This window comes from Rhinolophus hipposideros (genome assembly GCF_964194185.1).
Source record: "Rhinolophus hipposideros genome assembly, chromosome: 14".
NCBI lineage: Eukaryota > Metazoa > Chordata > Mammalia > Chiroptera > Rhinolophidae > Rhinolophus > Rhinolophus hipposideros.
This window is the reverse complement of record NC_138060.1, coordinates 37,915,570-37,933,570: the sequence shown is the minus strand read 5'-3', so window position 1 is coordinate 37,933,570 and position 18,001 is coordinate 37,915,570. Positions and strand designations below refer to the sequence as shown.

Below are 18,001 nucleotides of genomic sequence, written 5' to 3'. Positions count from 1 at the left end.
TTTTGACCCCTTGAAGAGACGCTTTCAGCTTTTCAGTAATCCCCATGGCATTTTAGAAAAAAGAAATGCAATTAGAGTATAGAGATAGCAGTCCATCAAACAGGGGAAACTTCATCAGGCCGTTTTCTGGGCCCCCTGACTGTTTACGTAGCGAAGCTGTGACTTCCGGGGAGAACAGAACCACGTAAAATTGACTTACAGTTGTTCCAAAATGTCATGTTTGATGTGGATTCTAGGACGTGAGTTGTTTCATCCCCCATGCTTTTACACTGCCCTTGAACTACCCTGCTGTAACACAGGAAGTGTAAACGTGCAGGCACCAATGCAGAACATACACACCACTTTGGGTTTGCTTATTTTGAATGTCTGCCTAAAGAAAGAAATCAAGAAAGCCGGTGGAGGACAAATTGTGCAGGAAATTGGTGATTCAACACACTAGGCTGTAAACAGCCCGATTTCAGGGAGTTTACGTAGTGGACAGATCGGCACCATGGGGAGAACACTCTGCCAAGGAGAGACCACCAATATGCCAATCCTCTTAATTACATTATAAGGGCCATCAGAGCATGTGCTTTAGGTTGGGGATTTCAAATAACACAACGGTGACAATAGCCAACTTGTCTTAATACTTCCAGTGGACCAGTCCCGGTGCCAATAAACATTTTATAAGACTGATCTCTTAATTCTCCCGAAAGCCCTTCGATTTGGGTGAGCTGTAGTATCCTTACCCATTTTACAGCTGAGAAAACTGAGATTCAGAGCGTAAATCTTTGCCCAGCCTGGAAATTGGCAGATCTCGCATGTGAGCCCAGGGAGGCCTAACCACCATCCCACTTCACCTCTCTACTTGGTCTTTCCTGTGTAATACTCTAATAGACTATCAAGATTTCCTGAGGCCCTCACTTTATAGGGAGTGACATTTCTCTTTATCCCCCCATAATTTCCTTTCCTCTTCTTTCTCTGGGAAATCTAACATCCAGTCATTTCCTGAAAGCCAGGTACTTACATGAGCTCTGTGGCCCCTTGTAGTCTTCGGAAGGTGAACAAGTAACAAGACTGACAGGAGGAGACCCCCAGGCCTTCGGAGACTTTTCTCTTTAGCCATTCTAGATCATCTCCCTGATTAATGTTATTATTGATTTACTAATCCTTGAAATTAGCCTTAAATAAATGAAGAATAGTTCATGCTTTGAGAACAGAAAAGAAGGTGAAATCGTGTTTTTTTGTTGTTCTTGTTGCTGTTGTGATGTCAATACTTCCTGAAAAGAAAATTGTGAGATGGTTCATTTTGGGGACTTATTTGCGAAGTTGATTTAGAGGAAGAGATTGGTGCTGCCTCGGTTTTGGAATATATTAGGATTACTATTTACTCGAGGCCTGGATCCTACATAAGTATGTACCGAAGTAGGTCTCTTCATTGTAGGGTTTTCCACTGTTTGAGGTAGACTTCTGCTTCCTCCAGAGTAGCTGAGAGCACACTTAGACCCTGTGTGTGCCTCCTAATGAATGTCCACGCCTTATTCCAGAAACCTCCATCTGCCCAATGCTGTTGGGCTGAGTGTGTATGCTTTGAGTACTTAGAAGGAAGATGGGTCCCCTTAGAGCCCTTCTTTGCAGTCCAGGAGGCTGAGGGGGTAAGGGTTCAGGGCAGGCATAGGCCCCTCCAGGAGAAAGGGGCAGGAGTTGTGGAGAGGTAGGAAGCACAGTGCTTAAGCACCCAGACTCCATTTATACTCATCTGCCGCCTTCCAGCTAGGCAGTCCTGGGCAGGCCCCCTTCTGTGCCTCTGTGTCTTACCCTGTAAAATAGGGACAGAACAACAGTTTCTTCAGGAACGGTTAAGTGAGATGTGCATTTAAAGCACTCAGCACTGTTTGAGTCCTAAGTCTGAGCTGTTAGTATTGGGGTACAGGTTCAGTGGTCCTGACCTTTGATTTCCACCTCTGCATGGAGCCCTTGCTTTGAGAAAGGAGGCAGTTAATGCTGAATTTCCCCTCGGGAGTTTTCAGATGTGTCCTGTTCCAGAATCTACTTTTGTCCAAGACTCCTTCCAGACTTCCTGCCTCCTGTGGTTAACCCCATGGAGAATTAATTGGGGAGATTTGTCCTAGGACCTGCCTTCCCTCAGGTGCCTTCTGTTGCCCTGTGTCTATTCACCTCTCTCATTGAAAGACTCCCCCTGAACACGCAGAGACCCTGAACATACAAGTCTTGGCCTGTGTCTCATTTCCTCAAGTCCCTATTACCTACTAGAAAACTGATTCCTGCTAGGGAATATGGGTTAATGTGTGTCTAGAGTGGTCAACCCAATAGTAGATGGGCATTTCAGCTGTGGAGGGTGTTATAGCCCCTCCCCCTACCCCCCAAGGTGGGCAGCTGTCTGTCTATTGTCTACCCATGAGGCTGTCCTTTATCTGTCTGCTTAGGAGGCCATTGGTCTCTGAAATTTAGGTAGCTCACTGTTATCCTTTTTTCCACTTCTTTTGAAATACATGACCCTTTGGATTTTTTTAAAACAGTGAATGAATACACAGGGGTTCCTGGTCCCATGCATAGCTTTGTGGGGGATGGGCAGACAGCATTCATGATGATGGTAACCCTCTAAGTGAACTCTTCTAAGTTCTTATGTGTCATCTTGATTGCACCTCACAACATCTAAAGACAGAAGTTGCTGTTATTATACCCATTTCACAGATAAGAAAAGTCACCCTCCGTGCCTTCATATAGTTCAATTTTATCTCATAATGTGAGCATTCAGCCTCCCTGCAGACCATGTCCAAGGACCCTGTTCGCATTGGTCATGGCACTCCTCTGACCACAACCGCCCTCCCAATCCTTTTCCTGGGAAGTCTTGTCTCTCTGTGCACCATCACCCTGCCCCCGCCACACAAGCGCCCCCCTACCCTAAGCTTCCCCTCCCTGCTGCTTGCTCAGCTTTCAGCTTGCCTTTCTCTCAGGGCCCCCTAAGGAGGGTGAAGTGTTTTTACTCCTCTTTCTGCCAGGTGGGCTTAAATAGGCAATCATAGCAAGACAATTAAAAAAAGTCCAGAGGGAGTCTCCCTCCTTCCCCTTCTTTCTCCTCATTTAATTTATTTCCTTTATAGGAGGCCTAGGGGAGCCAGTCCAGGCTGCAACTGTTCACGTAAGGCTTGCCCGTGAATTCTCCATCCAGAAACTGGGCAGGTTCCTGCCTCCCCATCCCCGCGGGCTCCTGGGAACAGAGGCTCTGGTCCATAGGTTATACTGCTCCCCTTGCCCACGCAGGTCCCTGGGAGGCTCATCATGTGTTTTTCTTCCTGCTCATTGACTTTTATTTCTAGTCCAGGGGAATTTCCTATTGGTTTGATGGCTTTGCTGTGCAGAGATCACCTGAGCAGGCGCGGGGACAGCCCAGTGCCTTGCTCCAGGATGCTTCCTTTCTCTCACTCGCCCCCACCGCATGGCAAACACACAAACACCACCAGCAGCTCTGCTCAGAAGAGCATGAACGCCTCCCCGCCCCACACCTTGTGAGGCATTTCTGTCTGTGGGGAGCATGTTTTCTTCATGTGTAATAAGCAGGCTGAGCAGGGAAGGCCAATGCAGGAAAGGTCAGAAGGCGTCGACGGATGTCCACCTGTCACTTCTCTCCTGGCCTCCATCGTTCCTGACTTGTCCTTCCCTCAGTGTCGCTGTTGCTGCAACTTCCAGTCACAGAAACAAGGAGGCCAGACAGGCTCTTACAAATTCAAATTGTTTCACTGTCGCAGAAATAATAATAAAATGTCTTTCAAGCACTGCCCTTCCTACCCTGCGCCTACTCATTTAAAATACTTAGAAATGCCAGCCAGAAACCCAAGCCAGTGATCTCAGTGGTATTTTTCGGCTGAGGGGATTTTAGTCAGTAGGCCTCCTTGTCAGGCAGCGCATTGTGTGGGGAGAGAGAGGAGGTGCCCTCCTGAGTCTGGCTTTTCTGATACGTGGCCCCCTTCCCTCACTGGGCCCCCAGGATAGTTTTACCCTGTGGTTCTGGCTCCTCACAAATCTGCCACGTGCCGCCATCTTTCTGGCCTTTCACTCAGTCCATTAACAAACAGGTATTGAACTCCCACCCATGGTCAGAAAGCTCCTGCCTTCTGTGCACTGAAGAAATTAGCCTCTTGTTAGACTTGGGAAACAGCCCAGAGTTTGGGGTTTAAAAGACTCTTGGCGTTGCCACTTACCAGCTTGTGATTTCTGGGGGATCCACTTAAGCCTTCTGGGCATAGAACCGATGTTCCTCCTGTGGAGATTGGGGGAGTCACATGAGATGATGAAGGTGAAAGGCTCTTGAAAATGCAGTACGCATGCCTATGGCTGCTGTCATCCTTACAAGTGGATTCCCGTGGAGTACTGTGCTGTGTGTGCAGCAGTTTCCACACTTTGCCCTGGCAAACAGGCCTCAGCCAAGCCCAGAGTTGCCTGCTATTAGTACCTGAGCCTGTCTGAAGCCTAAAGCAGCCTCCTCCCAGAGTCAGGCATCTGGAAAGGCCCAAGGCTCTCTGCCCTCTCTTCCCACCATGGTGCCTACAGCCCTGCCTTCCGAATGCAAACCTTTCTGCTCAGCTCCCCCTGCCCATGGCCTCAGCAGACCTTAGTCCCAATTCACTCTAGCTACCAAGCCAAGTCTGATTCCCGCTTGTTCCTTCCCACCCAGGCCCCTCTCTCTCTCACTCTAGCCTTTGGAGCCCCATGATTTAAGCCAGATTCTGAACCCGCTCTTCCCTCCAGCCTGGAGGTCTCCGGGAACACTAGGACCCAACCACCCCTCCTACTACCTGCAAGTCACAGGCTCTCCAGGGGGTCCTTACTTGCAGACAGACTGCAGACTTCCAACCCATGCCTATGACTTTACTGCTTGGTACGAGCTTCAGAGCTAGGCATCTGCCCCCTTCCTTCCTGCTCCTGAGGAGCTTAGCAAGGCCAGAGTGGACTTGGCTCTTAGATTGGCAGCACCCAGCAGGTCCCACGCCCCCTTTTCCTCCCCTAACTTCCTGCACTTGTCTGGCTTAGGTCAATTCAACAAACATATGTGCATCACCTATCATATTACAAGGACTTTTCTGGACACAAGGGATCTGAATGGCACTAAGCAAGGCCCCCTGTGTCAGGGAGAAAGAGAAAGACAGCAAGACAGAAATAGAAATACAAGACAGTCATGAGGCTTCTGGGGTGCTCCGCCAGTCCAGATCTTCAGTCATTCTCGGAACATTCTCAGAAACAATGCCTTCCCCCCCTCCTTTGGGACTTTCTGTCCCATGTCTGGAAAAATATTTCAGCTAGGGTCATGACAGAGTCACAGAGCAGCTGAGAAAATTTAAACAAACTTGGGGCTTCTTTCTGGAATCTCTGGTGCCTGCTCATGTAAGGATGTGTCTTGGAGAATCAGAATATTAAAACATCAAAGGGCATCATTCTGGGACATTTTCTCTTGGCTGGTGTTCATGTGAATAGAAAGAGGATCCTGGCCAAGGAGACATTGGGACAGAGTTTACTAGAGGGTCATGCATCTGAAATCAGATTTCTCCTAATATTTCATTGCTACTAGTAATGCTTTGGAGGCTCTTGATTCCAACAGCATTTCCCTTCTTTCCTGAAAAATTTACTTCTGCCTCTGGTTTTGATCCACCACCGTGGGGAGGACCCAGGCGGGAAAGCTGGTGGCACTGTAGCACCACACAGCTACGTTGTCTGACAGACTCTTTCTTCCATTCATCCCAGCCTGGCACTCTCACTTCTCCCTTTGGCCTTCCCCTTTTTCTGTTCCATTACGCATTTGGGAAAGTCGTGTTTTTGTCTTGCTGTGTGAGTGGGGAATCCTTCTGTGTGATCAAGTGTTGTCATATGTTTTTTGGACGTTGGCCACTTCTGAATTCCCCACTCACTTCTCCTGTGTAGAGGCTGTGTTTTCTTTTTAATTTGTATGCATTTGCACTTGACTATAGCCCACTATGGTGAATGGTGCTCTAACCCGCCCCCCTCCTTGGGGTCATCTGAGAACAGCTTTCTCAGCCTTTGCCTGCAGGTGTCCCCTGGAGTGGGAACATGCCTTGTAGGCCCAGGTGCCCCAGGGAATTAATGCCTCAGGAGTGGCCCTCAGTTCATGAGAAAAAAAGCCCTGGCTTCCTTGCCCCTTGGGAAAGCAACCTGAGGTGTGTTCTCTACAACGTCTCAGGGTTCCCAGGGGGACTGAGCCCAAACTGCCATGGCAGTAACTCACTCATTAATACACCCTTCATTGGCTTTCATCTCTCTCCCATTTCCCACCCCTACTCCCTCACTCTGTTCCCTGGGATCACTTCCCAAATAAACTACTTGCACCCAAAAGCTTACAGGATCTGCTTTTGAAGAAATCCAAATGAAGTCAGGGTCTCACTAAAGCACTGTTTATCCTCTTGCCTTTGTAGCTGTGGCTTTTATTTGAACCCCTGGCACCTAGGACTAGAAAATACCTGATCATCTAGTTCACATTCTATGCTCCCACCCCAGCTCCCATCCAGTGCTTGATTCCCCTCCATTACAAACCTTTCTTTGCATGACTCCATTCCTCAAGTGTGCATTTCAAAGTCACAAAATAGTCTAATGATTGCCAGCTCCCTACACCGAGCCCTGATTTCTCATGTGAAAAGCATTTACTAACTGGAGATGGCTTCCTGAGTCAGACAAGTGGACTGAGAAAGGTAATTTGGGGTAGGGATGATCAATAGGCCGGAGTTGGTTGTTCAAAATCCAGGTGGCCACTTGTGAAGATGGGCACCTTCCTTTCCTAACTGGTTCCAGCCAATGGATCACTTGAAATGGCCCCCCTAGTAGCTTAACTCTTGCTGATGACAAAGGCTCACGGCCCAGCATTGCTCCCCTGGGATCTCTGTTGATGCTTGCCCAGATGGGGCTGTGAAAAGACTTCCTTTGCCCAGAATACAATTCCTATGTGAGATAATTTTAGATGTTACATGGATGGACATATTTGGTGTTAATGTGCCTCATCATTCCCTCCTGTTTATAGCAAGTGGTAGCTGTTTCCTTTATGGTCTGGAAGCAAAGTTTCCTTTTAAAATTCATTTATTTAAATGAAGGAAAGTGAGTCCATTTAACTCAGCTAGTATTTGGATAGTGCCAAAATTATGAAATACTGAAATACGGGGTACGGCATCCCAGAATGTGGGTATAGGCCAGGTGTCTCCTGAAAGGAGTATGAATGTGCTTTGTCCCTTTTGCTAATGTCAACCGTTGTTTATGACCTTTAGAATATTTCTTTGAAAGAAGGGTAAGGACTTTCTTATGATTCAAATAGATATTTTTGGAAACCAAAGTATATTCTTGACTAGCCTGCGTAAGCAGTGCTTTTTAAGCTGGGTGTACTCTGATTACTTGACTAAATGAGTAACACAAAAATAGACCTCCACACTTAGATTGAAATTCCAGGTATTTGTTCCTGGAGGCCAGTCCTAGTCACTCATGGCCGGCAGCACGTACGGCAGATGCAGGACGCTTGCTGGGTAGTAGCGAGTATTGATTTTTGAAGAACCAAGCTATAAATGAAGAAACAGAAAGTTCAGCGCCCCACTCCCAGTGCCTGTCTGGCTGGCTGAGCAGACCTACCACTCCAGGCAGGAACCCTCGTTTACTGGAACATACTTATTTTTACATATCAGTGATGTATTTTTGATGTACTTGATTAAGTATTATGGGTTCGGCCCCAGGAAACACCACTGCAGTTTATAAAGAGTGAGTTCAGGGATGTACAAGGTTCCTGGAATTGCAACAGTATTTTTGCTTTTATGTGCCTGTGTACATTTGCTATTTTTTAAAGACCAGCTCTTGCCCAAGTAGGTCTGCTTTTTCTTTCAAAACACCTTTCTATGAATTTCTAGAAATGTCTACTCTGTCCTTCTCTCAAACACCAAACTGTACAAATTACTCCCAGATAACAGCTATTCATTGTAACAGCTAGATAACAGCCAGATTCAAAACCTGGGTCCCATACTTGAGGTTCAACCTTTGAAGCCCATGTCATTTTCACGGCACCCTAACTTACTAGGAATCAGGTTTCATTATTTGGCAACACGCACCTCACAGAGATTTTACCATTGAGATCAATTCTTCAGGCTCCTAAGAGATTCCACTAGACCCCGTGAGGCAGCCTGTTATCACTGTTTGAACTCTGCTCTCCTCACCTCGTTTACAAATTCCAACAGAAATGGAGATCTTCGCTTTTTTCAACAAACCCAAGAGCCATCAGGAGTGCCGGCAATACTACCCCGTCACCATTCCTCTTCGGGTCTCCACGAATGGCCAGACGGTGAGCAGTTTGGATGCCAACTGGCTGGAGCACATGAGTGACCACTTCCGGAAAGGAGGCGTGCTGGTGAATGCAGTCTTCTACCTCGGCATGGTCAATGGTAAGGAATTCACAGCCCTTGGGTGGCCCTAATGAACTCGGCTTCTCATTCTTATTGTCTTAGAATCTGCTTTATTCAGAAAGCATTGCAGCTGATAAACATGCTGCATTTGATTGCTAATTAACACATCTCGAGGAATTTTCCATAAAGCGCACCAGCTATGCTCTCTTAACCTGTCTAAGAGTCAGCCAGGTATCTTCTAAAATGATGGAGAAAGAGATGTGATTCTGTTTCATTGGTGGTGGTCTCAATCAACAGTGGTTTTAAAGGTCTTTACAAAGATGATTCCCAGTTTTGTTAATTACCCCCTGGGATCATGCCTCTCTGAAAGTGAAAATTGTTTGTAGACACTATTACAGTTTGAAGTAGCAATAGCAGCACCTTGGAATTAACATCAGAGAAGTGAATTGAACACCCTGGTTCCTGTAAGCTCTGTGGGGACACACACCGGTCCTGGGTCTCATGACACCCAGTCTTCCCTCCCCAGTAATGGGTTACCCCTGGGGTTTTGCTGCATGGGGTAGCTCTATGGCTGTCAGCTTTTCGAAGGCAGAGAGAAATTACCCAAAGTGGGGAAATGTGTCAAGCAAAAAAAAAGGTTTTCAGGTTAACACCAAGGCAAGTTAAGTCACTAGGGTGCATTAAAGCTGGGAGGCAATTTGGAAAGTGGGACCAATATGGCAGCATGTGTGGATCCTGGGGGCTACTAGTCTGTAGGATTCCTAGGTGAGAAAAATGTGACACCAATTTCATTGATCCTATGAAAACCTAGCAGGGGAATCACATCGACAGCAGTGTCTTGGTTATTGAGCAGTTTTCTCTCTAAGGATTAGCAGAGTCAGGAACGGAGTTTGTATTCTATATTATTTGCAATCCTTGGAATGCCGACAAACATCCTCAGAGGGAGACATCAGTCTTGATTCTGAATATACATTCTGTAAATCATCGAAAACCTTAGAACATTGGACAGCACACAGAGGTCTAAATTTTGGATCTAGCAAGTCCCTTTGTTACTATCTAAATATCAATGTCTAGTGTTAATGTGTTAATATAGTAGCAGCAGGCATTGTATGGTATAGTGGGTCACAACCACTTGTGGAATGGATGAATGACATAAGAAAGGTAACTGGCTCATTAATAATGCATCTCGAGCAGAACTGCCTGGTAGAACTTTCTGTGATGACTGGGATGTTCTGGTTCTGTGCTGTCCAGTATGGTAGGCACACACGGCTCCTGACCAATTAAAATGTGGCTCAGGTGACTGAGGAATTGAATTTTTAAATTTAATTAATTTTCATTCATTTAAATTTAAATTAAATTGTAGCTAGTGGCTAGTGTATTGGACAGTGTAGTTCTGGAGTATACGTTTCATTAATACACCTACTGAAGAGTCGATTTTGTTCCCTAGCAGCAAGGTCTGTAACCTCCCTCTATACAAGGAGGCCTTCCCTGGATGCTTACAAAGTTCCTTGAAGCTAGATAATGTCACGGTCTGTTTTGAGATGCACCATAAAACATCGATGGCATCAGCTTGGGGACAGTGTTCACAGCCCTGATTCGTCAGCATTTGGGGAGGCCAGGGAGGAACTTTCACCTCCTGCTTCCTGCAGAGACACCCCATTTCCCATCTTGGATTGTGGCGGTATCAGCTCCTCTTATCTCCTCTTGGTGCCTATATAGTCACTGTGGTCATGCATAATTTTAAATTTCTCCTGGGAAACTGATGGTTAGTTGTACTAACTTCTCAAAGATGTGCAGGGAGGTGCTGGGGGTAGCAGCTACATAGACAGCCACTGGTAACATTTCCCCCATTTGGAGAACTGGAGCATCAAAAGGGAAATGTTCTCTTTGGCTACTGCCCAAGCATGTCACAGGCAAGCTGAACCCCAAGAGAGGTCACCTTGAAAGTTCACAATGCCATTTATTGTCTCTCTGGCCATTGTACGTGAGTAGTCAAAGTTTAGTCATTCTCCTCCACTTCTCTTTATCCCATTCTCTGATCAGGAGTCCCAAAACACAGATAATTTATACAGTTTTGTCTTCAGATTTGACTCGCATCTTTGTGTTATATCCTCCCTTGGCTGTAGCTGCATTAATTCCAACCTTCCAGCCTTGAAGACAGAACATGAAATTGCCCCTGGCAAGTGCAGCTGTAACACTGCTGCACGGAGCCTGTGACGACATCTCCGTAGCAGGGCTGCCCCTGTCTAGAGCTCCACCATAGCTGCACGTCTCTGTCTCAGAGATGGCTGCAAAATCCTCAGAACAAAGTTAATGTGGACCCACTCAAAATTCAAACATAGTTTCACTCTGTGTGTTTCTGCTGGGACAGAGAGTGCTTAATGGGTCGGGGCGTTTCTGTTCTGGAAAAACCCAAGGTTTCCGTTGGCCAGGGATGAAATATGCATATGTTCTTTTCCCAGAATTAAAAAAAAAAAAAGCAAGTTAATCATAATTATAAAAGGAACCTATTTCTAAGAAGATAATTAGTGTCCTTAGAAATAAACCTGGCAGAGCGAGAAGCACATCTTTAAGCTGTTTGCCATCTGGAAAAGCACCAGTCTTGACTCTTAAATGGGTATTTATACTCCAAAATGTTTTCCACAGACTCATAAAACTCCCATGAGAACTTTGTCCCATAACCAAGGTGATGTTTTAGCCTGAATTATCCAGTTAAGGCTCCAGCTTTTGTTTTCGAGTTTTTACTCAAGACATGGAAAGACTTGCATAGTCCTCAAGTTTGGACTTTGGATTGATCTCCAGGGCTCCTTTCCTTAGAATGACCAGGTGTCTAAACTAAGGCCTGGATGAAAGGGAAGTATGCTGATGATAACACCACCTCGCAGGTACTATGAGCTGTTGCTAATCTAAGCCGTAAAACATAGCAAGTCATTTAATCCCCACAATACAGTGTAGGAGGCACTTTTGTTATCCTTGTGTTACAGCTGTGGAAACTGAGGCACAGAGCAATTAAGTCATTGTCAAGGTTACCAGCTCCTAAGTGGCAAAAAAGTGGTGGGAAGAAAGAAGGGCGTGGGCAGGGAAAAGGGACATGAGGAGGAGAGAAGAGAGTTGGTGAGAAGTTGAGGCCCCCAGCAGGACCTTGGGTTGTCCTTGGGGAGGGAAGGGAGCTCCAGGGTCACCCTTAGGGAAATCACAGGACCTGGGTGGCCAGCCAGCAGAACGGACAGGCACACAGAAACACTCCAGCCACTGAGAAAAAGGCCAGAATCTACACGTCTAGAGGGTAGAAGAGACTGGGAGGGGCGACCCTCCACTGAACTGGCTGCTGAGAAGGAGTGGGCAGGGGGCGGGGGTCACGGCGAGGTGGAGCTGGCTGCCCACCCTCTGAAGACCCACCCAGGAACCTGATTTACCACCAAGGGCCTCCAGGCCAGTGGAATCCCTGCCGCCATCAATGTTACCAATGTTGCCGCCACCACCAGCTGTCCTTGCCCTCTCTTTGTCCCCCTAGCCCTGTGTTTGCTCTGCATTTCTCTTGTTCTGCCCTCATCCTCTCCTTGTCCCCACCTCACTCTGCTCCCCTTGCCCTGCCCGTGGCCCTGTCCTGGCCCTGCCCTCCCCTGCCCTTCTCCTAGTCTCCTAGCCCAGCAGTCCTTCCTGCTCCGGCACTATCGTCTTTATCCAGCCCCCATTCAGATGTCTTTAATTATTTCAAAAATGTCCTTTGTAGCAAGTTGTCCAAACCGGAATCCAATCCAGCAACATGTCCTGCAGATGGTGACTGTGTCCTCGCTTCTCTTTTACCCCGAAAAGCCATTGCCTATGACCCTGATTGCTTGAAATAAACCTGGCCTCTTACCCTGCAGAATGTCCTGCATTCTGGATTTGTCTGGTCAGTGCCTCATGGTGTCACTTATCATATTTCTTTAGCCCCTATTTCCTATAAACTGGTATTTAGTTCTAAAGCCTTGATAAATTAAGCACTTACAATTGGAATACATTCCAGATGATGTTGTGTTCTACATGTTGGGCCACATCGGGAGACCCGTTAAACCTCGGTGTCTCTCCATTTCTACCCTTTTAAAAGATTGTCTTCCCGGAGTCTTTTTCTGATGCCCCAGCTACATCTAAATCCAATTATCATTTGGTATTTATACCATGTTTTTTGATGCCTAGCATAACCTACATTACCTTATGTTTGCAAAATACACATGTAAAACACATGCACATATTTCAAATAAAATACACACAGAGACACATATTTTATTCGGACATTTGTACTTGCAAAGCTTTGGGCGGCTCCTGTGTCCTGTGCTTCTTAGTATCCCACTGCCTGTACACTGTGCCTTGTATACAGAAGGTGATTAATAAAGGTTTCTGGATGATAGTCATGGCCATGGTGAGGAGGGGAGAAACTGGTATTGGGGTGTGCATCACCAGGAACCTGCAGATTCGGGGATCAAAGAGCTCAGGGTGGGGAGAGTGGAAATGGGGGAGAGAAGGTGGGGGTGGAGGGTTGTTCCGCTGGTGCCAGCAGCCCCTCCCTTGGCATGGTGCTGTCTCCAGGAACGTCTGGCCCAGTCTTACAGGCATGGCTTCTCTTTCTAAGGAGCCAGTTAACGTAAGGGGTACGGAGATTTCACTTGCGCCATTAAATGCATTTTCTCTTGTACCAATAACACATCTTTCATTTTTGACTGCCACATAGCTCATGTACAGAAAGCTGTCCAGATTATAAGGACATGGCTCAGTGGATTTTCCCAAGGTGAGCACATTCATGTACCTGGCACCCAGATTGAGCAATAGAACACACAAGCCGCCTTCAAAGGACCCGCGCTTGCCCCTCCCAGTTCCTATCCCCCAGGGGTGACCACAGTCCCAACATGAAACACCCTTGATTAGTTTTGAATTTTATTTTTTCCAGTTTTATTGAGATACAATTGGCATATAATATTGTACTATTTTAAGTTATACAAAATAATGACTTGATATGCGAATATGTGTGTAGTGTGAAATGATTGCCACAATAAGTTTAATTAACGTTTATCACCAAACATGGCTACACATTTTTTTCTTGTGATGAGAGCTTTCAAAATCCATTCTCTTAGCAACTTTCAAATACACAGTACAATATTGTTCACTATAGTCATGCAGTATAGTACATTCCCAGGTCTTATTCATCTTACAAATGGAAATCTGTACCTTTGACCACCTTTACCTGTTTCCTTCACACTCCTGCCCCCCAGCTCTGGCAACCACTATCCTGTCCTATTTCTAGGAGTTCAGATTTTTAGATTCCGCATGTGAGATCATACAGTATTTGTCTTTCTTTGTCTGACTTAGTTCACTTAGCATAATGCCCTCAAGGTCCATCCATATCCTCGCAAATGGCAGGAGTTCCTTCGTTTTTATGCCTGAATAATATTCCATAGTGTGTATCACATTTTCTTTGTCCATTCACCTACCCACAGACACTTAGGTTGTTTCCATGTCTTGGCTATTGTGAAAAATGTTTCAGTGAACAGGGGGTGCAAAAACCTCTTTGGGATAGTGATTCCATTTCCTTTGGATACATATCCAGAAGTGGAATTGCTGGATCATATGGTAGTTATATTTGTTTTCATTTCTTGAGGAACCTCCATACTGTTTTCTGTAGTGGCTGTACCACTTCTCATTCCCACCAGCAGTGGACAAGAGTTCCTTTTCCATAACTTCCCAACACTTACTGTCTCTTCTCTGTTTGACGGCAGCCATTCTAATAGGTGTCAGGTGTGTCTCATTGTGGTTTTGATTTGCAGTTTTGAACTTGATATGAATGGAATCTGCCCTTGGCGTCTTTGGCCTCTTTCACTCATTATGTTTGTGAGGTTCCTCCACATTTTCATATGTAAACGCAGATCATTTCTTCTCATGACTGCGCACTGTCCCTTGTGTCACTAGGTGTATGTATAACGGTATCCACTTACAAGTATATTTTTGGGTTTTGCCCCATGTAGGAAGGCATGGCATCTGCACAGAGTTGTTCCCAAAAAGAAGCCCAAAGGCCATCTCACTGTGACTCATCTGAGATGTCATCCAAAACATCAAGGCAGGGAGTGTGGTGTGGTGGTCACACAAGCTGGGGTAGGCGATAAACAAGGCGGTCCCTAGCCTTGATGGGTGGCACGTCGCAGTGGTAGCTTAATAAATATGTTAGTGTTGAAAGAGTATAGGCTTTGGGACCAAACAAACCACGTGTGAGATCTGAATTGGCCCTTACATTCCATTTGAACACGGACAAATGGTTTAACTACTTTAGCCTCCGTTTTCTCACCCACTAAGAGGAAATGCTGAACTTTGGGGAGGAGTCAATGAGAAACCATAAATTGTGCCTGAGTACCTCCCATCCAGCAAGCACTGAATCAGAGCATTTCTTCTCTGTCTAGTCAGTTAAATGGCACTGAACTTGCAGGCCTTACTGTAACTGAAGAGGAATAATGTCTCCCCTAGATGATTCATTTCTTCAGATTGAGAATGCAGAAAGGCAGGCCCAGAACAGCAGTGAGGGCTGGAAAAGATGGGGAAGGTGTCTTTTGATGTCAGCAGATGAGCTGCAGCGTGATTGGGAAGCAACATGGCACCATCATCCAGGGGTTAGTTGAATGGTGATTCTTTTGCAATGGGATTACAAGTTAGTATGACAGCACACGCAGTTACGGTCATGCAGGTGGCCCGTGCCATTCCTGAAATCAAGGTGGTGCCATGAGCACCATGCAGTGTCTAATGGGGAGAAGAGGCTTTCAGAGAGCCAAGGATATGTCATGCCAGCTACCCCAGCGTGGACCATTCGGTCCAGTCTAGTTGGTTTAAAGGAGCACAGTAACATTTTTTCCTAGACCGTATACATTGACCACCTGTCATGGTGTTCACAGTTACAAGCTAGACTTGGGAGAATAGCGCCTAGGGTGAGCCTGAAGGTTAGTTTGCTAGACGGAGTGTTAATGTCTCAGAGGCTACAGGGGAAGAGCAGTTGCCTCGTAGAATTTACCTCTTGGGATAATAGGGCAAATCTCCTTTTCCCACATCCTTCTTGTAAATCATAAGCTTGGAGTGTTAAGGTGGCCTTTTGCCAAAAGACCAGCATCAAATATTTATACAATACCAGAGCAAATAGCTTTCTGTGCACAGTAGGGAAGCTGCTTTACTTTTATAAAAATGCAGGGATAATGGAGTGTTTTCCATAGATGGAGGGCGATTTAACCTTTTAGATCAGGAGTCTTCACTCTAAGACCTATTTATACCCAGCTCGGTGCACATCACAGTGAGGCAGAGCCAGCAAGGCAGTGAGGAGACGGGGAGTGGACAAGACCATCAAAACAAGGAGCTCTTTAAAAGCTCAGCTGTCTGCTTTCTGTGCTTCGTTGACTTTTTTGCTGTTACAGATGACCAAATTTTGACAGCCATTCTGAACTTGCTTTGGAGTTAAGTAGGTAGATGAGCACTCTGGCTTCAGGATAACAGAGCAGCGGGCCAAGAGGCTAGAAGGCAGACACTGGATGAAGCAGCTGGGAAATAAGAGCCTTGTTTGTTCCTGCTTCACACCCCCAAGACTGGCCATACCGCTCCCCACTGACCACACAGTCCCTGACCATACCCTCCTCCCAGGCCTGTGACTCGGGAGGAAGAAGGAACAGCCAGGCAGAGGGTGGGTAAGAAAGTCTGGAGGGGCTACAGTGTCTTCTTCCCCCTTCTGGACCTCAACTCTGCTGTACTGTACTGTTGGCAGGCTAAATACCATCATATGACTGATGTCACATCGGGCACTCTAATACTTAAAGCACATGGCAAGCACAGTTAGAGGACCTGGAGGTGTTGCATTGAGGAGATCTGTAGTAGAGACTTCGGAAATTGGATACAACACAGTTTTATAGAAGTCTTGAGGATGGATTTGTGCTGTGCTGATATGATCCGGAAGAATCATTGAGTTTCTTCTGATTCCAAGCATTCTCAGGCTGAGACTTGGGAAAGCTTTATTCAAAGGGGTCTGTAGCCCCCTACTGCAGCCCCGGCTCCAGCTGGACCAGAACTTTTCAAATGAGTTGGACTATGGTTGTCCTGGACCTCAAAATACTTGTCATGTGGTTCAGCTGAAGAGCCGTTCTGTTCTTCCCTGGTCCCCTTTGTAAAATGTCTCATAGGAGGACGTTGAACAAACACTTGGGGGAAGCTTTTTAGCACAGCAGATGAGAGAGGCAGCTCAAGACTTTGGCTAAGGCTGTTTGATGACAGATTCATAGGATAGGGAATAAATGAAGAACTGGAGCAGGGTGTTGATTAACCCACAGAGGTCTTACTTGAAATGGAGTATTATCTTGTCAGATAGAAATAATATAAAGATAAGGCAGCTATGTTCCGTGATTATTCTAACAGCTATGGTTTGTTGAGCTGGTCAAGCCTGTCTGTCATTCTGGATTAATCAGGAATGACACTAGGCTAAGCAAAGTACACTGGTCTCATTTTCCTTAGGTTTAGGTTGGGTCCTGGATCAGTCAGCAATTGCTACAATAATGCTGTCTAATAAACCACTCCAGAGCTCAGTGGCTTAAAACAGTAATCATTTATTCTCACATATTTACAGAATGACTGGAGCAGCTCTTTTGAGGCAGCTTTGCTGATCTCACTCAGCTGGGCTCATTCACAGGTCTGTGGGGTCAGCTGATCTAGGCTAAGCTCCATTGGCGCAGCTCTGTTCCACCTGTATTTCATCTTCCTTGAACCACCTGGCTGGCTGGGGCATGTCCTTTCAAAGAGGCCGTATAGACACAAGAGAGCAAGCCCAACCACACAAGTGTTTTTCAAGCCCCTGTTTGCATCATACCTGCTAATATCCCATTGGATAAGCAAATCACATGATAAGCCACTAGTTGGCTGGTCTCCCCATACTCTTACTCTTGACTTTCTTCTCATAATTCTGCTACCATTGAGAGAGAGAGAGATTGAGAGAGAGAGAGAGAGAGGAGTGAGAGAGAGAGGAGAGATAGTTAAGTAGCTGTTTTTTATGTCCTTTGCTCATTTCTAATCGTGTTTGAATATTTTTAATGCTTGATTTGTAAAAAGCTTTTAATACATAAAGAATGTTAAGCTCAGACATTTATTTTTTATTTTTCTTGTTGCAAATGATTTTCTCATTTTGGTAGTCTTTTGAGTTTGTTTATGAGGTCTTTGGAAAGACAGAAGCTAAAGATAGTTATGTATTTACATCTGTCAGCCCTTTACTTCTTTGTGACTTCTGGGAAATGCTGGCAGTCCCTGAACTCCAGTGTGATTCGGAGGACTTTCTGAATTCCCTGAAAAAGAAGGTCACATTATTGTGTGAATTGTCCTTTTAAATAAAAGTAGCATATCATTAAACATTTTATGTGTATTGCCATAAGAAAATACCACCAATGGGTTAGCTTACACAATAGACATTGATTTTCTCATAGTTCATGATCAAGGTGCTCACAAATTTGGTTTCTGGTGACACTTCTCATCCTAACTTGCAGAAGTCTTCCTTCTGTCTGTATCCTCATATGGCCTTTCTTCTGTGCAAGGAGGCGGGGAGGGGGTCTGGTGTCTCTTCCTCTTCTTATAAGGAC

At 45.8% G+C, this 18,001-nt stretch overlaps 1 protein-coding gene across 1 annotated transcript in view; it reads left to right on the top strand.

Moving 5' to 3' along the window:
- RFTN1 (raftlin, lipid raft linker 1) overlaps positions 1-18,001 on the top strand; it is a 187,895-nt gene that overhangs the window by 126,976 nt on the left and 42,918 nt on the right. Inside the window, exon 6 of the mRNA XM_081071626.1 lies at positions 8,217-8,420. Within this exon, the coding sequence (XP_080927752.1) occupies positions 8,217-8,420 (204 nt within the window). The remainder of the gene's footprint in view (positions 1-8,216; positions 8,421-18,001) is intronic.